Consider the following 25,408-nt stretch of genomic DNA (forward strand, 5'->3'; position numbering starts at 1 on the left):
AAATAACCGGGTCACGGAAAAAAAAGTTTGGGAAACGCTGGTTCATACTATTAGTTTCATTACTTGTATCTACAGGAGGGCCCCGCTCATAGAGCAGGTTCTGTTCCAGGCCGCCGCTGTAAAGCAGGGCCCTACTGTACTGTATTGTATCTTTGAAAACAGAGATGCAGAGCTGTAAACCGACTGTTTCGCTGACAAATGGCATCTGACAAGGAGTTGCACACGCGCTAAAAAAAAAACTGTTGCTTAGCAACAGCCGAATACTCAGCTGCTGAGCGCGTCATGCCGAAAATCGCCGGAAAAACTTAAGTGCCGAACCTAATGAATATGGGTATACATTGGGAAACGCTGTATGAGCGGAACGCCATAAAGCGGAGCCATACTGTACTTTAAAATGAAGCCATGGTTTTCTAGAATATTTAATAATGTGAAGACTTGAAACTATAACGTCTAATGCCCAGATTCATTCATCGCCTCTACAGGTTAGCCCATCCGTTCTAGCGTTAACTGCCACTGACAAAAATCAGAGTCAACGTTGGACCCAGTGCTCTAACCTGTACCAGCACTTTGTGAATCTGAACCCAAGTATAATGTATTTATTTATTTTTTTTAAATCGCAGATCGGTGAAAGTAAAGATGTTTTGAAACAGTGCACCGCACACAATAAAAAATAAAAATGTCTTCGTCTATTTTATATCGCCAAAGGACAATAATAGGTAAAGAACTTAAAGGTATTAAAACTCAGTAGAGAAAGGAAAAGATGTATTCCTCTGACTTTTCCGTACAAATCTTTTGAAAGGGCAGCAGCCAAGAGGTGACTCTGCGAGTCATTCCTGACGCACAGGGAAATAAAGCCTCTTGTTCATGATGATAAAAAAGACCAATTTCAGACCTAAGAACTAGAACGTTGCCTCTTAAATCTCAGTTGTCTCACTTAACTAGCAGGCAACAACCACATACATTTGAAAACAAAAAAAGGTCTTCATAAAAAGGTAGCAAATAACTAAAAGCTGCCGGAGTTCAGGAAAGCCAAGCACGTACAACACGCGAGAGTAACGTATCAAAGCGTACTTTCCGACAGCTAGGAATTGTAGTATTTTGTATTGGATTTTTACATTGAAACTGCAGGTGTTTGAAGTATAGGTCAATGTCAGTCTGTGGTTAATGGGGCAGATCAACTTGGAGGGAAAAAGAAAATATGTAAACAACTTAATCAGTGTAATTGGTTACCTTGGGAAGAGTCAATCGCCCTTACAGTATGTTGTTCATATTTTACAGAAGGAAATAAGTAGATGTATCGCTACTTGGGTTCACTGGGTTCAAGCACAGGAGCTACTTCTGAACATCCGGTTAGACTAATGATGGCACCATAATTAATTGCTAAATATAAAAACAGAGCTAATCATTTGGCTTGCTAACTAATGTATTCTGGGGATAAGAGTTTGCCAAAGGTTGCACACTCTACAAAGCATTTGTTTTTTAACACAGAAGTGTCAAAAGATGAAAACAAAGATGTAAAATTGTTCTACTTCTCTGAACTCTTTAAAGAAATTTTAAAAATAAATAAAAGCAGGTGTCGCCAGTGAGCTAAATGTCATCTATTAAATATGCCAGCACTGTCCTTCGCTAACCTTTGCCCAGACAGGCCGTGTACAACAATAGATTACCATTATTGTTAATTTATGAAGCGTCAACATATTCCACAGCACGGTACAATGGGGGAACAGAATGATGTCAATTACATACACAGATCAACGTGAACATTCAGACTGCACATTTTTATTTATTTTGTACCCAATTTGGCTTGTAAATTGTATTGTATGTCTTTATTTATATAGCGCCAAAAAAGTGTACTCAGCGCTTCACAAAGAATTCAGTACAGGGAATTATAATACAATAAGTGCAGCAAAATCAAACCATAGAAAAGAAATCCCCGACCCGAACAGCTTACAATCCGTCACAAGGCTGTGTGAGATCCCATACAGACCCGTTTATATTTACACACAAACTTGTATATTGAACCCTTTCAGTGCCCTATAATGTAGTCACCACGTCATGGGGTCTGGCACTCCGGGGGGCCCCCTGATGTAGTGGCTACGTCATGGACTTTTCTAGGGGAGATTGCGCCCTGCACTCCTTGATCTGGCATGCAGGGAGGAGGGAGAGGAGGAGAACCCTGCCATTTCCGGAATTAGTGACACCGCTATCATGTGATTGGGCTCAGAAGCAGACACGTGGTCGCAATGTGCCAGTGGGGCCAAGGCAACGCAGTGTAAACACAACAGATTGTAGCACTGTATGCAAAACTGTTTCATACTGTGTTGTCCTGTTTTGATTCTTACGAGAATGGATTTCCAATTAAGAAAAAGCACATACCTTCTACAATCCTTTCATCAATATCTTGCCCGGATCCATAAGACTCTGTTAAATACCTGCCAAACAAAAAAGGATTTTGTAAATATTCAGACGAGAGGCTATTCATGTGTTGCAAACGGTCAATCGCTTTTTACATTTTATACTAAAATGAAAACTTTAATGAGTATTTGTCAATATTTTCTTTGATGATGATGAACAAATCATTCTAACGCAGTCTTTTTACAGAACCATTACACCAATGTAATCGTTTTCTTTAAACAAGCGTCATCATACTCCCAACAAATATTTGTCTGTTTCGGGTTTGTTTGGAAAAATGAGGAGGAATTTTCGAGCCCTTGACGGAGCTACCTGTGCTGAAGCAGAAATATCCTGAAAACCTAAACAGCCCTTGAGGACTGGAGTTGGCCATTCCTGATCTAGCCCATCCTGTCACTGCTCAGGCCAGCATAGGCGTGAAAGGAGCAGACAGCTTTGTTTGTGCAAACGACTATTCAGCGCATTGGGACTAAAGTAAATGAAATCCCTCACATGTCTAACAAAAAGGTTAAACACAACAAGGATAGATGCGAGACTCTGTACTATATAGCGAGTATGTTTATATATTTAAAAAAAACTTTCAACAGCAAAGTTATTGCCATAATGTGTTATGCCATTTGTGATTAAAGTAAAGCTACTTAGCTCGTGCACCCCCAAACCTCCACCATACCCCTACCTATTATTTCTGTACCCCAAAATGCGAACAAAATAAAAATGTTTTTTAAAAAAAAGTTAAATAAATAGATGGCTGATTTTCGTAATGAAGATGTCAATCCGCTACATTTAACTGCTTAAGCAGGTCACTGGTTCATGCGGTAACAGGGGGGGACGGGACGGCACCTTTGAATGATCTCGTTGTTGCGAGGGCTCGGACCTCCCTTTCCATTATTTATGGGCGATTCACTCCGGTGAAGCCTCGTATGTAAACTTGTAGCGCTACACATTTCCAATACCACTAATGCCATTACCATTTGGTTGTAACAGAAATTTCAATGCAGACGTTTCTTGTATGTGTTATAGTATCACTGTACGAAATTATATTACTGGTAATCCAGTTACTGCTGTGATACTAATGGCTGTTATCTAAATGGGATTTAGATTAATCTAAATGACAGCTGTCACTTAACATGCATTGTAAGAATGGTATTGTGTGTGTAACCACTATTACAATATCCTCCTTGTGGTCTACGTCCCAAATCTTTTCTTACATTATTTTAAGTAACTATTACCAAATGAACATCTATTTGATATGTCCCTCTGTCTGTAGATGAAGCGGACTTTACTATCAAATTAACATTTATTTGGTAAGTCTATCTGTCTAGCTCTGCTCATTAGTCACAACCCCTACCTTCCTTTTTATTGTCATGTGATATTGTTAGAGTATTTACGTCAGTCTGTATTGGCTGTGTCACTTTCTTAAAAATCACAATTTTTTTTTTAAGTGTCTGTGGAGTTAAGCTGGAGTTGAACAAGAAGGGAAGAACTGGATCCAGCACTTTACCAACCACTCTGTGACTGTGAGAACCTACCTTTGTCAATGTTCTGACAATATATGCACAACTTGAAGACTATAAGACCTTTCTCTCCCTACTACCTGTGCTGCATCCCATTATGCCCTTCCTATTGCTGTTTCGGTTTGCAGTTCTCACTCCTTTGTAAAATGTTCTGTTCTCGCCACCTTCTCCACTCTCCTCCTATCCATATTTATTCACTTCTCCTTCCCTTTACCTATGCCTGTGCCCATACACTGCTATTTACGTACCTCTATCCCAGCTACTTCTGCTCTCTCATCTCTCCCAATCTTGGACCCAGCCATATAGACACCTGCTCTCGCCCACTTCTCCTCGTCTCACTCTCTGATAAGGGTGTTAACCCATCTAACTTAATCTCTTTTCCTTGTCTCTTCCCTTCAACTGTGCCCTCTACAATTTCCGCTCTCTGACTAACATGACTGGTTGTACACAACCTCTTTGCTCCTAACAGAAAATAGTGATGTATCGAGTACCCGGAAATTACCCGGTGCTTTTATAGCTACCCGGACCCGGCAACAGAGAAGTGGAACAGGCACCGGGTAATGTCAGGAGTAGCTGAAAATACTTCATCACTTACCTGCAGCTGGCAACGGAAGGTGAGAAGACCGGTGAGGAAGACCGCGGCGACATCTGGGAACAGCAGCAGAGGTTTTGCTGGCGGTGGCAGCAACAGAAGTCTGTGATCAGCCAGTGGGAGCAGCAGGAATACAGCACACAGCTGACATTAGTGTGAGCCGGGGAACCATGTGACCAGAGCAGGAGTGTTACTATTGGACAGCTGGGGAGGAGCCCGCTGCCAATAGGAACGCTCCTGCTCCGGTCACATGGTTCCCTGGCTCACACTGGTATCAGCTGTGTGCTGTATTCCTGCTGCTCCCACTGGCTGAACACAGACTTCTGTTGCTGTCACCGCCAGCAGAACCTCTGCTGCTGTTCCCAGATGTCGTCGCGGTCTTTCTCATCCTGCAGGTAAGTGCCGTCCAGGTAACCGGCCTGGTAAAATGATTGGTTTTGCCCGGGTACCCGTTACCTGTTTTTTTTTTTTTTAATTAGGTCCCAGTACAACACTAGCAGAAAACGGTCTCTCACAACATGACTCTGCTGCTGTCTCCTATGGTGATCTCTCTCACTCCATGCCCCAATGGCTAGAGTGGTGGGGTAGGTCTCCTCCTGCTGCCAATATCAGCTCCGTCCTATGTCTTCATCTGTTATTTTTCCTCTTCGATTGAGGTTGAAGGTGTCCAGATTTTCAACCCCCTCTGCACGTGGCATTCATCTGCAGACCGCTTGGACTAACCTCTACCCCCACATATACCTTCATCTCTGACTTTGAATCCTGGCTTTCCTTCTCTCTATCTCTCTCTCTCTCACACCTCTGACTCTCCTTTTACTGGGGGACTTCAACTGTCATAGATTCCTCTTAAGCAGGAAACACAAAAATCAGTTTTGAAAATAATCTTCCTTGAGAAAGCGCCGTGGAGTGGGAAACGCGTGGCAGGGTTTTTGTCCTATGACAAATGGTTCTACGGTATAAACCATTGAAATAACGTTTATTTTGTAATTTTTCATATACACTGGTCTCCTTAATCAATCGATTTTCAGAGGTGCGCAGAGTTGTTTTTGTAAACTGTGCTTTACTGCTTTTGTCTGAAAATAAAAAAAAATGTAACAGCTATGTACAAACCTCAAAACAAACTTTGTATTTTCTGTCTTGCCCGCTCCCGATTCTCCAGACACAATGATGGATTGACTCATCTTCAGAACTTTCATGTCTCGGAAGGTCTTGTCGGCTAGAAGAAAATGTATTGTAATCATAACTCTTTAATGTTTCAACAATTATGACTGAAGAAAGTCTTAAGACATGTTCACTTTAAATATGCTTTTAACATAGAAGTGACCTAGATTAGGCAGTTTTGCAGTTGTGATTTTTCTACAGCAATATGAAGGGTATTTATTCATACATGGTATTGTCAATTAGTTTTCTGGGTCACAAAATGAAGTCTCTTCAGATGTGCGACACTATTCCTAATGTAGCTCTCTTATCACTCTCCTGGGCCCTAAAGTGTAAGACACCGCTGTGTACTGTAGCTACTCATATTAGGGTAACTTGTAGGGTATTATTATGAATAAAGAGGTAGAATATGTGGCAACTAAAAATCAGGAGGGCAGGCTAAAGTATTTTTATTAGATCTACATAAGGGTGTAAAAATGTGTGAGAACTTCCATGCTGAATGATACCTTTTTATTTGGCCTAAGCAGCATTGGTCTGAGGAACACAACCTAATTCATCTCCTATGGAAAGGTATTGTTTAGGTGCCTGCGGTTATTATTCACTACGTACAACAGGAGGGAGACCCGCAGATGTAGGCAACGGTACTGCAACCTGTGGCACAATCCGGCAAATAAGAGTTATAGCTGCACTCCTTAAAACAGTGGCCACTTCTCCCGCAAGTTGCGTTGTGCATGTCCCCCCACTGCCGTGTGCGCCGTGGCTTACAATAACGTTTGCTATATCTGTATGAGCCGTTTACCCTGGCCATCTATGCCTGTTACAAAGGGCGGTTGAGAAAAATAAAAAAAAGCAAGGCACTGCACTCCCCAAAAAAAAGAAATTAGCGTGGGTACACTATTCATAAATAAATGAGATCCAGAATAAAAAGAAACAATCTTAGGTGCCTCCCAGGGTGGGCCAATTCCATTAATGGCCAGTAATATGTATCCAATAGAGAGATGGGCACTCTAAATTCTGTTGCAAAGAAACCCTCACATTTATTGCGCAATGTACAATCTGTTGGATATGGTCTACAAAGGGAGGTTGAATACCGTCTGGACGCACTTAAAGCTGTTTGATGCGTTAAATCACAACGCAGAAATTACTACACAGCTTTCTCTTACTAATGTGAACCATATGGATCTGTGCAGGAGTCCTGTGGATGGGTTGTTAACAGTACAAAGACGTAATGGATCCCACTAACTACTATTAGCATTACCACTGGAATTCTGTAAACGTTTGGTGCAAAAAGGAAAATAGATCCGTCTACTTTGGCAAACATGTTTTTTTTTTTTTTTTTGCAAAAAGTACAAGACAGTGCAAATGTAGATAAATTGTATGGTTCCTACCTATTGCATAAACATGTGGTGGCAAAGTACCCAGAGATTTGCCGCGGTATTGTTTAATGCACTCGGAAGAATAAAGTTTCGGGAGATCAAAGTATGGGTTCACAGCGATCAGGATGTTGGCCACGTAAGTCTAAAAAAGAAAGCAAAGTAAAGCATCTCATTTATAAGGTGTTCTAACTTACCCTGCTAATTCCATCCCTGAAAACAAGGATGAAAGTCACATTCATAAACAAATTATAGTTAATCACGTGGGAGTGCCCCTTTAACACAAGTCACATTCAAAGCGAAACAGCAGGTATGCAGACAAGTCCCTGCAGGGAAACAAAATGGACATTTTGAGTCTTCATATATAAATCCACATTTCTTATGTAGCAGAGTCCCCCTACCCTGCCTCCGGTGCAGGGGAGCCGTTTAGTGGTTCCCCGGAGCTCCGTGCGATCGGGAGGTGGGGCGGCCCTTTTGCGAGTCGCGCATGCGCAGTGCAGGAGCCGGCGGCCATCTTATGATAGCTCTGCATATGGAGCCAGGGGACTACATGTCCCAGAATCCTCCGGGGGGGGGGGAGGGAAACACCACATGGGGCTGTCCCAGCCAATAGCGCTCTAAAGAGAGGAGGAACAGGATATCCTCCACGCGTGGAAAGCCTGCGAGTCAGTCTTCCAGCAGCGGCAGAGAGGACGGATGCGTCCAGGGTGCCAATAGCCCCTGGACTAGGCCAGAACTCTGCCCCTAGGCCCCAGACAGGCCCTGAGACACTAGCAAAGTAGTATTGTAGGTAAGGCTTCCCCTTGGCAGTCCTGTTGCACCGGTGGCAGGATATCCTCTCCATAGGAAAGTAATCAGCGGGTACTGCTTGGACAAAAAATGTCAAGAAGGCAGGACTGTGCAAAAAATATAAAAGCCTTTATTGGTCCCCGGGAAACATGGATAAAAAAGGGGAGAAGGAGTCCCCCCTCAGCGCTCTGACGCGTTAAGTCCCTGTGCGATCATTGGGTGTATACTGTGGGTACAGTTATTGCCGTTATTGTATGTGTTAGTAGGTGTATACAGTAAACCTTAGTTATATACATTGCATGGTGTATTATTGTTTACTGTGTATTGGTTCCTGTGAGGGATTAAACTGCCAATGCTGGGATCCCTCAGAGGTGGAGGCGCGGCACGCAAGGGGAAAGAGCTCACCCGAGGCTCCCAGAGGCCTCCGGTGAGCAGACAGGGACCGCAGCACGCGTAGTTACCCGCGTAGCTCCTTTAGGCATAGGGAAAGGGGCTCCATGGATATTAAACACTTTTCTTTGCAAGTGTAAAATTAACCCTTCAACAGAAATCAAACAACTCTATGCTAATAACACATCTTTCAGGAAAAGCTTATGGAACTTTTTTTTTTTTTTTACGGAGTTACAGTAAGTAAAGTTTACAATTATTTTTGCAGGCAGAACAGCAAAGATTCCTAGCCAAACGCTAAAAGACTATTCAACATGCTGTGACACTGCCTTTCCTATGCTGGGGAAGAGATTTTAACTCCATGCATTCCGTTGGGGCTTACATCTTCCCAAGCATGGGTTAGACTGCTTCAAGCCTCAGGGTCTTTCGTTCTACCTTGTTATTTATGGAAGTTGTATTGTTATTCTACTCTCCCCCTTGTCTCATCCCATAACATATGTTCGGAGTCTTTCCTAGGAGAACGTCAACGAGACTCCTTAACTGTGTAACCAACAATACTCCTCTAATACATACACCACCTAGTCCGCATAGCCCAGCAATCAGTCAGGTTGAGCCTACTTACTTGCTAAGATTATATTGTCAAATTAACTGAAGAGTGCTGGTAACCCATATGGAATCCAGGAAGCGTAGGATACTTCTTGAGCGGTGAACAACATACCAGTTATAAAAGGTCATGCATCTTATGCACAAGATCTCGACCTCTGAAATCTAAACCTTAAATGATTGATATGATGGTTTACCAAATAGGCATCACAGCCCAAATCTTGCAAATTAACTAAATACGGTTTTTTTCTCCTCAGTCAGACCATCAAGCCCTTATGGAGACTCATTTTGCTTTTTTCCTCCACTTTTACTTCTGAAATCATATACTATACATTTAAAAATCAACAGAACGCAGCCATGGGATCATAGGAGAGGAGCCTGCTGTCATTCTGTACATCATGTACAAAATGCAAAGCTGCTTTCACAAGTTGAGTGAAGTACAAAGTATGGTTTGAAGCTAAAATCATGGACAGTGTAATAAAAATTGTGGGGAATATTAAGTACTTGAATCAATCTGGTGCTTCAGTGGTTAATGTGGTTATAGTTTGTCTTAAAAATACAAGATAGTGTTTATGACAGGTCAAGACACTTCCCGTGTCTGTGCTGATCCACAGAGGGCTTAATTGGGGGGGGTGGGGGGCTATCACCGATTGCTCACTAAAAGTGAAATGTGTGCAGTTTAGAAGCCAGAACCTGGGCTGTCAGCCTCAAAGAAAACTATAACATTCTTGATGCCCCATGTGACCTGTTTGTCACCACTTCGTTGGAGGACTTCATTAAAAATTAAAATATCGTGAGGACACCGATTCTTTATAATAATAGGTACATATTTGGCAATGGTGTAATAAGACGAATCAACAGATAACACACTCTTCATGATTAAGGGGTGCCAAAGACAGATATCGGTTTCTCATGCAAAACTAGATGATAGGCGGACATAACCGTGAAGATGGCGTCTGTGTAAGTATTAGGGAAATTAAGATATGAGTTCTTCCAGACTTTAAACGTCAAGAAATTTTATTTTTCTTCCAAGTCGTAAAACGGTCAATCCAGTAGCTGATTTATGACAGGGGTAGGTCTTGTATGTTTCAATGCAAGCAGGTCTGGGCATAAATGTTGCCATGTTTGAACAAAAAAGCAGAACTCAACAGAGGTGTGTTCTGGGATCACACATGAATTCTCTTCTATTCCAGTGACCTCTCTGGGACAGGATCTATGACATATGGTAACGTACTGTATAGGGATTTCTGTTTGTTTTATCCTTTTATTTTAAGAAACCGTTATGCATATATTGTAACTGTATGTTCTTGTAATAACCTTTTTGTATTCTAAGCACTGTGTTTTTGTATATTAAAGCCAAGCTTTAACAAGTGACGCTTTGGGCCCTGATGGAACTGGTTGCACACTTTGTAGACTGTAACTTACCTTTTCAGACACATTTTGCTACAACAGATTTGTTTGTTCAGTGTATAGTTTTTTTTCTTTAACAAACAGGGACAGGAAACCCTGGCAGATATACAGTGGCGAGAAAAGGTTTGTGAATCCCAATAATTACAAAAAGTCCATCTTTTTTCCATGATAACGTTCTTGAATCAAAACCAATCTTTTCTTAGATAGCCAATAGGGTTTATATTACCAAGTTCATGTCTTTTGAACCAAAATGATGTATGAATTAGAAAAAAAATGCGTAATTAAGAGTCATGGTATGTGCAGAAGTGGAACCCTGTTTTTATCAGCTAAATTGATGTAGATATTTAGAATCAGGCGTTTAAAGAATTAGGTAGATCTTCAGAGGTGAGTTTGGGAGACCACAGCTTATATAAAGATCAGAAACTGTAAGTTGGGTGTGCACCATACAGGTGTGTGGAAACACGTCATGCCACGATCAAAAGAAATGGACCTCAGAAAAGCAGTTACTGATGCTCATCAGTCTAGAACGGGTAACACAACCATTTCTAAGAATTTGGGGCTCCACCAATCTACTGGTCAGACACAGTCTACAAATGGAGAAAGTTCAACACCACAGTCACTCTACCCAGGAGCGGTTGTCCTACCAAAATCTATCCAAGAATAAACCAGCAATCAAGGAAGTCACAAAGAACCCCAGAGTAACATCCAAGGATCTGCAGGCCACTCTCACCTTTGCTAATGTGATGGTTCATGACTCAACTATCTGAAAAAGACTCAACAAGAACGGTGTTCATGGAAGGATAGGCAGAATGAAACCTCTGCTCTCTAATTAGAAAATTGCTGCCTATCTGAATTACGCCAAAGAGCACAGATGATCCACAATACTTCTAGAACAATGTCCTCTGAACAGAGGAGTCAAAAGTAGAACCTTTTGGCCTCAATGAGAAACGTTATGTTTGGCGAAAACCAAACACTCCGTTCGAACAGAAGAACTTCATTCCAACAGTCAAGTATGGTTATTGGAGTGTGATGGTTTGGGGCTGCTTTGCTGCCTCAGGACCTGGACAACATGCCATCATTGACACAACAATGAATTCTGCATTGTATCAGAAGAGTCTAGAGGAGAATATCAGGCCATCCGTCCGTGGGGTGAAGCTGAAGGGAAAGTGGGTCATGCAGCAAGACAATGATTCTAAACAAACAAGCAGATTCACAAACGAATGGCTGCAGAAGAAGAAATTCTGCGTTTTAGAATGGCCTAGTCCATACATACATACATACATACATACATACAACAGCCCTATACAGAGGGGAAAAACAACCAATGAGAAAGCAAAAATAGACAATGGAGTGTTAAAAAATAAATAAAATAAAAAAATAAAAAAAAGACTGGGTAAGCAGAAAACGGGTAACTTTAAAGTTTATGATGCAGAAAAGACAGATGAAAAGAACAATGAGGGTAGAAACTTGGTCACTAGGTGTCAATTACCATATTTCTCTTAGGAAACCTTTGGTTTCAACTGTATATTGCAGCTGTCACCGTTTGGGCAGATGGCACGATTACCTCTGTAATTTGGTCAGAATTAATTAAGCCCAATTAGGTAACTTGATAGCAGTATAAAAGATTAAGTCTGTCATCTGAGCTTGACACTGAGCAAGTGTCAAATGAGTCACATGTATGCTATGTTTAATAAGGAAGGGGGAAAAAAAAGTGCTACACCTGTAACAATCTACCCCTGAATGGTTCCATTTACTTAACCAACTAGAGCAAGCAATGCATTAGTGTTATTATAAAATAAATACAGAACTGTAACATGTAGTTTACACACACCTTATATAAACCAGGGTACTGCACAGGACTTGAAGGTGAAAAAAAATATTTTCATTTTTATTCAAACAAGAAATCGATATGTCAATCAAAAACACAAACATTTATCAAGATATCCTGATTAACACAACAACATTTTTTTTGAACAACACAAAAAAAATGTATGTAAGTAAGTAAAAATGGCCAAACATCTCCACTTTGGTCTCGTCTGTCCAAAGGACATTGTTCCAGAAGTCTTGTGATTTGTTCAGATGCAACTTTGCAAACCTAAGCCGTGCTGCTATGTTCTTTTTAGAGAGAAGAGGCTTTCTCCTGGCAACCCTTCCAAACAAACCATACTTGTTCAGTCTTTTTCTAATTATACTGTCGTGAACTTTAACATTTAACATGCTAACTGAGGCCAGTAGAGTCTGAGATGTAACTCTTGGTATTTTTGCAATTTCTCCGAGCATTGCACGGTCTGACCTTGGGGTGAATTTTCTGGGACGTCCACTCCTGGGAAGATTGGCAACTGTCTTGAATTGTTTCCACTTTTGAATAATCTTTCTCACTGTAGAATGATTGACTTTAAATTATTTGGAAATGGCATTATAACCCTTCCCAGATTGATGGGCAGCAACAATTGCTTCTCTAAGATCATTGCTGATGTCTTTCCTCCTTGGCATTGTGTTAACACACACCTGAATGCTCCAGACCAGCAAACTGCTAAAACTTTGGCTTTTAGGCCTGGTCCCCGCTGGATACTGCAGCGCCCGCTGTGGCGGACGCTGCAGGGACGAGAGCCCTCCCCGCAATGGCGCCGGGCCCGCTGCGAGGGGGGGCCGCAGCGCTGTGGCGAGAGTTGCTCCTGAGAGCAGGACTCGCAACGGAGCGCTAAGCCACGCCCCCCGGCAGTTCAGCCAATGAGGGCGAACCTGCCGGGTGATGTCAAGGCTGCGCCCCCGTCATTCCCCCACCACGCGCCCCCCCGATCTCTCTTCCTGCAGCTCACTGCAGACCAGTGAATCGGCTGCACGCGCTGCCAGCCTCGCGGGCGCGCGTGCAGCGGAGGTACTGAGGCCTCAGCCTTATAGGAGGTGGTGCACACCTGCTGATGATCAATTAATCAATGGCATTTGATTAGCAGCACCTGTCTGCTACTTAGCATCTTAATTCCTATGGAGACAGACAGGGCTCCCAAGTACCATGCTCAGCTATGTGGTATCACTATAAGCATAAGTATGAATTTGTCCCATTGATATATAAACAGCAGGGAAACATTTGTCTCGTCATTCATTCATAGTCCGTGTTTTCCATATAAGTACCTCCTTCCACATGTGGGTAGGACCTGTATATATAGGTATAGTCCGTCACAAATATCTGACCACCTAATCAACAGTAATAGTGTCCCCCTGGATAATAGTGTAGGTACAATGGAAGCGCCCCCAGAGACCGCAGTGAGCGGACTGGGGTACTCACGGTTAAGAAGTACAAATGATTCCTTCGGCGTGTGTCACGCTGGTAGTAGAACGACAGAGAAATCCTCCAAGAGATGAAGCGGAGCACAGCACAGCAAACAGAATACAGCTCCAGACCAGCAAACTGCTAAAACTTTGGCTTTTAGGCCTGGTCCCCGCTGGATACTGCAGCGCCCGCTGTGGCGGACGCTGCAGGGACGAGAGCCCTCCCCGCAATGGCGCCGGGCCCGCTGCGAGGGGGGGCCGCAGCGCTGTGGCGATAGTTGCTCCTGAGAGCAGGACTCGCGACGGAGCGCTAAGCCACGCCCCACGGCGGTTCAGCCAATGAGGGCGAACCTGCCGGGTGATGTCAAGGCTGCGCCCCCGTCACTCCCCCACCACGCGCCCCCCGATCTCTCTTCCTGCAGCTCACTGCAGACCAGTGAATCGGCTGCACGCGCTGCCAGCCTCGCGGGCGCGCGTGCAGCGGAGGTACTGGGGCCTCAGCCTTATAGGAGGTGGTGCACACCTGCTGATGATCAATTAATCAATGGCATTTGATTAGCAGAACCTGTCTGCTACTTAGCATCTTAATTCCTATGGAAGCAGTTAAGGGTGTACTTAGTTTTTCATACATACCTTCTCCATTTTGGCTTTATTTTTGTTAAATAAATCATGACAGTGTAATATGTCATGTGTTGTTGTTCTTCAGGAGGTTGTATTTACCTAATTTTAAGACCTGCTAAGGAACAGGTGATTGTTATTATGTCCTGATATGTAAAACAGAGGAGAGACAGAACAAGAATCCCTATTGATGCACTCACTGCAGGTCAAGATTAAAAATAATAAAGTTTTATTGATATTTAGAAAACAAACTAATTAAAACCTAAAGGTAGCGCATATCAGAGACAGCTATTGAATATAATTTCCAAGGTACACTGTGAAACATGCCAATGATGTAACCATATATGGGACAATAAATGCAACTTGATTACTCCTGAATTCCACTTCAAGTGTACTTGCTTCAAGTGTCTGTTACTGACCTGAATAATTGTCAGAATATCTAGATGACACTAGACAGTCAGGTAATCAGGGTGAGCTTAAACAGTCTAATGATCACTTGATCCCTAGTGTTCTCTCAGACCCAGTCTCAATGAACTATCTTGACCTGCAGTGAGTGCATCAATAGGGATTCTTGTTGTGTCTCTCCATTGTCTACTTTCTATCCCAGATAGCACCACTTCTAGTTTCTATCTTGTATTTAGCAGCTCCCTGTTTATTGTGCAAATTGTATCCAAAACTCTACATTGGAGAGCCCAGCCCATCGATCAAGCTAACCGAGAATGCCCTCTTTCTGTTTAACTAACACACACACACACACACACACACACACACACACACACACACACACACACACACACACACACACTAAAGTGACAAAAATCCTCCCCCGCCCAGTGTACAGCAAATAAAAATACCACTTGTGGGTACATTCGCATGTCTCATACAGGTCTGTAACGCAGTCTTTCTCCATTATCTCTTAGCATACAATGCTTGCACTGCAGCCAGGGATTCTGGGTAATGACATGCAAATGAGCAACATCCTTGGTAATGCGGCAGGCATAAGCTTATAGGGACCCATGTCAAAATGGACAAGAAGCAAAAAGGTGACATCATGCGTGCTCATTTGTATATCAGTACCCACAATACCTGGCTTCAGTGGATGCTTTGTATGCCAAGAAATAATGGTGAAACGCAGGGTTGCAGACCTGTCTGAGACAAGTGAATGTGCTCACAAGTGGTATTTTAATTTGATATATACTGTAAATATTCTAATAATAGCCCGGGTACGATTTACCATTTTTGTGCTTGTGCCTGGCTACAATTCAAGCACAGGCTACCATTAAAGCCGTAGCTACAAATTCAATTTAAATAATTTTGAAATATAGTATAAAAATGATAAATAATGTTTCATATTCAAAATGAAGAAAAACAGCTTCTCCACTGCTTTCCTCTGCGTATATTACGGCTTTCAGTTTAAATTCTATTGAAAAATTACGTTTAGGAGCCATCATTTATATTGACATCCTTAACGGACAACGTTAATAAACAGCACTTCTAAAGCAAACAGTGACAGCAGTGGTAAACAAGTTTGTCGTAAACTGGGAATTGCCCCTTGATTTGACATGCGCAGGGAGTCTCAGCCAGGTAAGGGGATTCTGCTTTCGCTTGTATTCACGCAGGTTGGCCAGGCCACAAAAAAAAGAACAAAAAAAAAAAGAAGCGCATGCTCCATAGTACAGATCCATTTAACGATGGTTCAATATCTATATAATTTGTAGCAATGTGTCAATCTCTAGCAAAACTCAGATTACTGCAAATTCTGCAGGATGCTGCTGCTTACTTTTCTTCCATTTTCACAATGTGGCTTTAAGGTTTCACACTGCAAAGCTATTAAGCATGTATTACATTTTGGAAACAAGGCAGAGCAGATTATTACTTACGTATATTTTATCTTTACTGTATCGCACTTTTATATTGTGAAGAAGGGTGGCTTCATTCAGATACATCAGAGAACCTAGAAAATAGAAGAGAACATTTGGAACTTTCCGAGAATACATCTGAATCGCATCACATTAGTATTCATCTACTTTCAATTAAAGCCGTTTCCCACACACTATCTGCATCACCTTAGTTACCCTCATCAGTGCTGAACATTTTTATATTATGAAAAGCTGGATATATATGGCACGGTACACTAATGTTCTCGGTCACCACAAACATACTGTTTCAATTATTGAGGGGGGACATTAGTGGGTTTAATTTGGGGTAATTGCTGACTATTTATAAACATGGCACGGATAAACTTGGAAGAGTTTTGACTTCTTTTTGATTAGTCAGTGTTAAGCACAACATTGTTTATCTTTCACTTCAACAGTCCAAGTGTCCTATCCCCATAGAAAGAAAAAGAATAGCGCATTTAATTTTCTAAGGTGTCATTTTTTGCCTAAATGAAAATTACAATTAACACCCCAATTATACGGCTGAATGCTTTTGCTCTAACTCGCTCTCATACAAGCTCTTAATTGTCTTCCAGGTGTATTAATAGAAGTGTCACTTTTTCCCTTAGCATGTGCTTACATTTTTTTTTTTCCAGCAAGAATGGCAACTTTTTCCACATGATTTCACTATTAAGTCTGATCATCCTTAAACCCCTGTAGCCTATTCACATATTCTCTTTATTCACCAAGCACAGGCATGCACACACTATTTTTCATTACCTACATTGCTTTGACAGATTAGATTTTGTTTCCATTATTACTCCATTACTTTGCTGCTCTTTTCCCCATCATTTCCTCCATACCCCTTAGAGAAAGAATTCAATGTAATCCCTGTCTATTTTATATAATTAGCACGTTTGGCCAACTGCTATGATAGCTACAAGAAACAGTATCTGTATGGGACACAAAGTCCATTCTCATATTTTCTGGTATTGTGCACCTGACTTAATCCACCAATCATTGCATGATGATATTGTAGAATTATCAAAGGAGCAACATGTAGCAAAGTTACAATATAGTGAAAATACACCATATATCCTTTCCCATTATAAATTTTTAAAGGTTTAGTCATTATTTCAAGTATGTTTAATAGCTTTGACATTTTAAGTCCAAAGATATTGTTATAGTAGCTTGTGTGAAAAGTACACTAGCAAGTATCACAATATATACATTTTTATTGCTAAAGAAGCAATTGTTTCAGCTTCTTAACAACTTTGAGGCATTTTTCCTTCTCAATTTCTGTTTGTCAGTCTCTATCTACTCAACCCAAGCTCAAATCTGTTCCCCATTGTCAGAATCTGCGGCTTTGCGAAGATCAAGGTTACCAAAGTAACTCGCTGGCACCTTGGTAGTGATCTTACCTACCCACTCATCTAAACAAATTTGTTTTAGATTATTATTGTTACCATATTTCGGTGTAAGTTATGGGTAAATAATTTTATGACTGTTCCAGAAGAAACAGGACATTTTCCTACAAAACCACAGGCAATGAACCAGATCTGCTTTTTGACCTTTTTAATTTTACACAAATTCCCAGGTGCCCCTCTGTATACTCTACACTGAGGAGAGATCTAGACCCCAATTAATAGTTTAATATGTATTTCCTGTAAAGCGGCCAAAGTCAAGTGTGTCAAAGAAACCTACAATATTCTAATATTGGTTCCCATGGTTGGGATGTCTGGAAAATCTGTGTCCATGCATTATGGTTTATTCCCCTTTCACTCATCTCCCTAATCTTCTCACACACATCTCGTAGCCTACTGTATATATACTACACCTTTATCAGTTCTACATCAATAACCGCCCCTTTCCTACCCTTCTCCTGTCTAGACATGGCAATCTCCTTTTAAAATATTGCTTCTCTTAACCAAGTTGCCCTTGCCACTCGCCTCTCAACCACTGGCACAACAGCAAAACCTGCTACCCCCAAAAGGTGTCCCCCATGTTGTAGGACACCAGTGGAGAAAGTCACACCCTACAGCACCACAAATTAATTTTCTTCTCCTATAGCACTGCCGTATCTCTTGCAAGACAATCATGTCTTTTCCCTTATTTCTACCCTATTTTCTTTTTTTTCTCCCTACTTTTAAAAGAAACCTATGCCCTCCCACACCTGTTCCCCCTTCTTACCGCTCACCTACTTCAAAGACTAAATTGACACACTGTTCCAATGTCTCATCCCAACAGGCCTTCACTCTAGAACTTACATTGCTTCCCACCCCATCTACCCTCAACTCTTTCCCTGCAGTAACGGAGTAGGAAGGATCACACCTTCTTGCCTCCTCCTCGATTTCATTCTCTCTTAGCTACTTCACTCACACTTATCCACTATTACTCCCATCCTAAGCAACCTCTCCACCAGCACGGACACCTTTCCCTCTTCCTTTAAGCAGGCGCTCATTATACCAGTTCTGAAGAAGCCTTCTTTCAACTCAGGGAAGTAGCTGCAGAGTAAGCCTACTGTATTTTCCTACTCCTTTTTGCATCCAAACTGCAAAAAGTAGACATCTCTCACTAAAGTTACCAATGATCTTCTCACAGCAAAGTCCCAATGACAATACTCCCTGCTAATGCTACTATTGCCTTTAACCCTATTGACCACCCCCTTCTATTTAAAATGTTTTACCCAATTGATCGACGAGGAACTGCCCTTTCCTGGTTAACATCTTATCTGTCCAACAACTTCTAGAAAGTCTTGTTCTCTGGCACCTCATCCTCTCCATTCCCAATGTCTATTGGGGTCCCGCAGAGATCTGGTGTAGAACCTCAACTCTATACCGGTTTGCTGGATAAATAGGGAGGGGGGGGGGGTCGAGCGGGCGATAAATAGAGGGGGAATAATGAGTGAGAAATGGGGGGATAACAAGCGAACTAAGAGCAGGTGAAATAAGTGTGTTGGGGGCATTCCTACCTCTTCTGGTGCAGCTGCATTGGTTAACTGCAGATCAGAGCCACTACCCGTTTCCTTCAGGCCCCTTCTGCGCTGAAGACCAGTGTCAGAGGTGGTGGGTCAGACGGAGACAAAGGAAGTCAGTTTACCCATGCAACGGATTCAGAGGAAGTATGGACCCACAGGGAGGGGAGAAGGGGGCATGGGTGGTGCTTTGAGGGTAGCTCCTCCCCCCCTCTTGCCATCCCTGCCCCCAATACTCCTTCCAAGTCTCAGGGGGAATTGGATGTTTAGGGATGGGAGGAGGGGAACTGCGCCGAATTAGTGGTAGAAATGAGGTGTTGTTACATTTCTGCCTCTGATTCAGGCACATAAATTCTAGACATTGTCCAAATTAATCCTGAGCTTCAGAAGCACCACCACTCCCGAACCGCCTATCCTTTGTGACCAGGGCTAAACTGGCAAAATGATAAATATTTGAACCAAAATATAGATCAATTAAGTAAAATTGCACTTATAAAATATATTTAACTTTCCAAATAGCCATTTATTTAATATCTGTAAAGTATTGAGCCCACACTGAACAATTATGCATTAGTATGTTTTTGTTCAATGTTTCTTATGCAACTATCCACTAGTCCAATATATAGCTTTTCTTTAACCCTTTCACTGACATAGGGGATAGCAACATATCAGTTTTAGGCCCCTCTAGAAATGTGAGGGCTAATGGAAATGTAATTAATGAAAGGGAGAGGAATTATAACTAGGCAATTATTGAATATCCAAGAGACAGTTATGATGATGTGGAATACAACATCCCATACTGTACAGTCTGCATATATACATGATCTTTTGATACAGCATCCTGAGAAGGTTGCTCTAAAACCAGGGGTGGGCAATTCCAGCCCCCAAGACACACACCACACCCCCCCCCCCCCCCCAGGTCAGGCTTTCAGGTTATCCCTGCTTCAGCACAGGTGGCTCAAAAGACTGCACCATCTGTGCTGAAGCAGGGATATCCTGAAAACTTGACCTGTTGGTGACCCTTCAGGACTGGAGTTCCCTGCACCTGACTTAAACTCTTCACTGTTGGACAACACCCATGCCGTTTCTTTATCAAACCATCTCAGCCTGCCCCGGTGCAAATACTTTGGAAGAGTCATCTGCAAGTGAAAAGGTGGCAGTGTTCTTAATCATTTTTAATAATACATTAATTAGAAATTATAGAGGGCCATTTCCAAGTATGCAGAATTCATTCATTCATTCTGATTTTCCTTTTAAAATGTGTTCAATTTGGGAAGATATTTTAGAACAGATTTAATTCTATTACGTGCTGTAGCAAATTATTTATTTAGAAAAATTCCAAGACACACAGATGGGTTTTCCCAAGTATGTCAGAGTAGTATAGAGTGGCTGTCTGGCAAACACAAACTATGTGTAGAAAAAAAAATCTCAATCACCGGTGCTCACGAATAGAGGGGACTGTCCTGGAAGGTCCCAAAGGAATCCTATGAAGAAAGTAGTAATCCAGGCACACGGTCTTCTGAATAAATTGCTGAATACATTTTTCTACACATTAGACCGTGTGCCTGGATTACTACTTTCTTCCTGGGATACAGAGTAGCACAGAGTAATAACCGTAGACACTCCAATCTGATACACTGCTGAGAACTTCAACTTTTCATGGAAGACCTTAAGGGGAATCAGGCAACTTACCCTAAAAGGGAAAGGTCCAGTATACAGAATAAGAACGCCTTTCTACTTGACTGAGCTATACAACCGTAATTGGCTTACAGAAGATGTTAGGCGGCAAGTCATGGCTTATGTTGAAATGAGCACGTTTCCCAGGTAACATATCTGGAAATCTTTAACGAATGAAGTCAACTATCACATTATGCTTAGATAATCCGTAAGGCAATAAAACTTCAGAGCCTGAAACGCGTAGGAGGTTGTTTTTTCTGTATTTTGTTTGTCTTTTTTCGTTTTTATGTAGTTAAACATAAGTTTTTTATTTCCATCATATCTGGTGAGCTGAGGGTGCTTTGTTCCTGGACTCTGCAATCTCATAACGATCCCTATTCTCCTGAATAAAACTTCACATACTGCAACCAAATGTTGTCACTGTTGTGCCACAAGAAGGAGATGTGCATGTTTTACAAGAGCAACAAACATACTATACATCGATATTGTGTTACATTACATGTATGTATAGGTGACCTGTTCAGCTACAGAAGAGTAGGAGTACAAGGCATATACATATGTATACAAGTCTGATTGAATAATAGGTGTAGCATCCTCGGTAGAAGCCAGATCTCTGGATCAAGATGAGGCTAATTTCCTGCACATCGAACATAGCTTTAATCTTTAAATAAATTGGACAAAAGAATCGCGGGCACTCAAACTGATCCGTCATGTCTGCATTTAATATTACTTTGTTTGAGAATAAAGAACATTAATGTCAATGGTGTATATTAACTCTTCCAATACAAATGAAGCTTAAATGTATCAGAAATCAACAGCTCTCTCGGATATAAAGAGCAGTTTTTTGGTTTAGCTTTATACTAAATATAAACTTTTTTTTTTTTTAGCACCACCATTGAAACTAGCTTTCTTCTGAATGGTATATTTATTAGGTACGGTCTGACAGTCGGCTGAAAACTCTCAATATTCTAACACTCCCGATTACATTTAAATCCTTTTGCGACAACACTATAGGCATACCCCGGTTTAAGTACACTTACTTTAAGTACACTCGCGAGTAAGGACATATCGCCCAATAGGCAAACGGCAACTCGCGCATGCCCCTGTCAGCACGTCCTGAACAGCAATACCGGCTCCCTACCTGTACCGAAGCTGTGCGCAAGCGGGGAGACTATAGAGCCTGTTACAAATGCGTTATTTACATCAGTTATGCACGTATATGACGATTGCAGTACAGTACATGCATCGATAAGTGGGGAAAAAGGTAGCGCTTCACTTTAAGTACATTTTCGCTTTACATACATGCTCCGGTCCCATTGCGTACGTTAATGCGGGGAATGCCTGTACTTTATAATGCAGAATTAACTGGCCTATTTATTGACCGACCGAATGACAGTGACAAGACGTGATTTTAATATGCAGTCCTACACTTAGCAACATTTATTGGAGTTTCAATAAAGTAAACACACTTATCCACTCATTTTTAATAGATGTGCTTAGTATCTTCAATTCTTGTTCCTTGAACTGCTGCTTTCTTAAGTGCTAGCTGGGACCTGATTTGGACTGATTAGGGAGATCAACTGCAATTTCCTGATGATTTCCAAACCAGGAAACCTATATCTGGAGCTGACAATCAGTAAGGGAATGCCACAAGAGATAAGCAAGTTTCACTTCTTTATGGACTGCCTCCTAAAATGTGGTTCACATCCTTTAAAGACCAGATTCATTTTGCTCTCTGTAACCCTTAATTCAGAAGAAATAATAATACTACAACATCGGACACAGCTCAATGTCCTTTTATAATAGGACAACTTGAAGCACAAAAGGTGTTGAACAAATCCCTGCCACATGTTTTTGTTACCGCAGATGCATCTGATGTGTACATTCTTGGCTGCAGATTTTCTCTTGTGTCTGACTGTTTTGTGGTTACGAGGAGTCACCACAAAAGGTAACACCCAATTTCGCTGCACAATTTTGTCAGACAGGGCGAGTCAGCTCGGTGGGAGTGAACCAGACTACCATGGTATTAGAGATGTGCTATTTCTGGATAAGTTGAAGGTTTGACCTTCTACCACACCCCTGTGTAATTTAAAGGTGAATAAGGATCACAGAAATAAGTGATATTTCATCTGCCGCTTTTACTTCAGTTTATCTGACTTCCATTAGACCTCTAAAACAATGCTTTCTCAGAACGTATTAGCAGTGTACTACAGAGATAACTTCCTTGCACCCAAATCAGTGAGAGGTGAAGGTTCTGCTCTAAAAAGAGGCTTTTTTTTTTTTTTTTTTCAAATAATTAAAAAGTACTGATTGCAATGAGCGGGACCCCACTGAAGACGAGGACGCAAAGAATCCTTGAGACTGACTCCAAACAGAGGCTCAGTGAGACTTCACAAGCCTGCTACTGATAGAGCTGGAGGCGGTGAATTGCAGTTGTTCCCATGTTTCATCGCTCGGCAGCCAGACTTACGTAGTTTACAGTACTTTTTATTTTTAGAACATTTCATATATGTAGTAGAAGTGAAATAGCTATTAGTATTTACAAGTCCTGAGACAACCGGTTTTATTCATTTAGATCAGGAGTGGCCAACAACAGTCCTCAAGGGTCACCAACAGGTCAGGTTTTAAGGATATCCCTGCATCAAGCACAGGTGGCTCAATCATTTTGACTGAATCACCTGTGCTGAAGCAGGGATATGCTTAAAACCTGACCTGTTGGTGGCCCTTGAGGACTGGAATTGGCCACGCATGATCTAGATCACATAAGACAACAAACATTAAGCAAATAGGTTTTCCTTCTTTCTTTAAATTCATTTGTTTTTAAGGAGAGACTTGTGAGATCTCCAATACTCGAACAAATGACATTAATGAGGAACACTCATGCTGTTCCATTCAACATTATCTTTCCCTGCCAAAGGACCAGGACTCATGCAGCCACTAACAAGCTGACAGTCACTGCTGAATTAATTATAAAACCACACTGCGGTTGAGGTCATGTGAAAACAGAAACTCACAAAGTACCCCCTTGCATTGCATGTCTCTCAGTGCTCAGTGTTAAAAGGAAGAGCTGACGGCTGCACATTTTGCCATTTGCAATCTATACATCATACTCACAATTGTCTTCGACATGCTTTGTTGTGTCCTCTTCAGCAGGAAACACTTGGTTTATAGCAGCCAAGAATGTCTGTGCAAAAAAAAAAAAACATTAGAAAGTGTGAGCTACAAAGGGCACAACTGTGTCATATTTGGGCATCCACCAAATTCCCTAGACTTATGTACCCTGGCTGAAATAGAATCAAGGGCAGGATCTCACTGCAGTAGTCAAGTTAGACTATTGTGTACTGTAGATATACCAAGATCTATTTAACTGCGTAAAATGTACTACTTACTGAAATGTCTAGATACCAAATAACATATTGAAAACAGAAAAGTATTCTGACTATAGCAAGTATCAGCATATATACAGTACATATATTTTTGTTTATATGTGATGCAGAATTTGACATTAGCTACAATACTGCAAAGTCTGCAAACCAAAATAGAAACACAGCATACTTTGGTGTCTTCGTTTCATCGGACGTCTCAATTATACCTCAGCAAATGATATAACATTCTTTCTTTACGGACATTACACATGGGACGGTAGGCAGAGTAAGCTGTTGTGAATGTAAATAGGAGTGAAAAGCCAAGAAAAAATAAAACCAGCATCTATCAAACCTGCCCTACAACAGACCACCTCGCTATACATCTTATACTTTTTGCTCAAGAAATGCAGCACAAGGTTAAACTTAGAACAACATTAGGAGCGTACAGGCTTGTTATTGTGTTCAGATTGTAGGAGGCAGTGTTCTTTGTTCAAACGTTTATCTCAGTGGACACAAACAGAACACAGTCTGTAAGTTGTAAGCTATCTACTACAATCATATCAGTTCATTTGTTTTTGTGTTTTATGGACATATATTTACTATACTTATCATTGTTAGGCATGCAAGAAAAAAAATACAATTAAATCATTTCCTACTGAATGAGAATTGAATTCTGGTCTTATTTATTACATTTATTCTGCCACGCTGATGCCAGGGACACTTTCTACAGACAGTATTGCTCTTGTTCAATATGCTGTAGAACTTGGCAACTACGAGGGTGTCTTAACCCTCGTAACTCCAGCAACCTTGAAATATACCGTTCGCCATAATTACATACTTATTATTGCAGGCATCGTCAATACTAAATTGGTTATCCTCTAGGTTTCAAAATAAACTATTGTTTCATTTTCGATTTAAATATTATTTGCTTACCAAAAGTGTTCTTGATCCTAAAAGTGCAACAAGAGTTCCTGAGAATGATTGGGAAGTCCCTTTTTAGTGGCTCCTTGTTTGGGGAATGGTTGACTCCATGTCGCAAACTATGGTAAGCAACAGTGGCCATAGATGCATCAGTTATATTTTCAGCTGTCACACAGACTTGGCACATGCGGGTGTATATCAGCTACGTACTAACTTTAACTGCTGTGTGACTGCTCATTCAAAACTATTGCAGCTAGTCAACAACTCACCTTCTTTGTTTGATTTAGTGGTTCAATGGTTAATGAATCTGGCCCAATATCCACAATGTTGCCCAACTGAAAGCCATCAGTTGGGTGCGGCGCCCACACCGGCTTCCCGTCCTCCATGGTGCTCTGCAGTTGGTCTCACTTATTACTGTATACAAGAAAATAAACAGATACGCATATCACTACATGTCTTGTGCTTTAC

At 41.4% G+C, this 25,408-nt stretch overlaps 1 protein-coding gene across 10 annotated transcripts in view; it reads right to left on the reverse strand.

Moving 5' to 3' along the window:
* MYO6 (myosin VI) overlaps window positions 1–25,408 on the reverse strand; it is a 188,087-nt gene that overhangs the window by 123,509 nt on the left and 39,170 nt on the right. For all 10 annotated transcript variants that reach the window (XM_075597977.1, XM_075597986.1, XM_075597984.1 and 7 more), the window contains exons 2-7: window positions 25,210–25,354; window positions 23,769–23,838; window positions 16,007–16,080; window positions 7,065–7,194; window positions 5,629–5,734; window positions 2,377–2,432 (exon numbers count right to left, since the gene is read on the reverse strand). In XM_075597977.1, the coding sequence (XP_075454092.1) occupies window positions 2,377–2,432; window positions 5,629–5,734; window positions 7,065–7,194; window positions 16,007–16,080; window positions 23,769–23,838; window positions 25,210–25,326 (553 nt within the window). In that variant the 5' untranslated portion in view covers window positions 25,327–25,354. The remainder of the gene's footprint in view (window positions 1–2,376; window positions 2,433–5,628; window positions 5,735–7,064; window positions 7,195–16,006; window positions 16,081–23,768; window positions 23,839–25,209; window positions 25,355–25,408) is intronic.

Source organism: Ascaphus truei, chromosome 4, assembly GCF_040206685.1.
Source record: "Ascaphus truei isolate aAscTru1 chromosome 4, aAscTru1.hap1, whole genome shotgun sequence".
In the NCBI taxonomy this organism is placed as follows: Eukaryota; Metazoa; Chordata; class Amphibia; order Anura; family Ascaphidae; genus Ascaphus; species Ascaphus truei.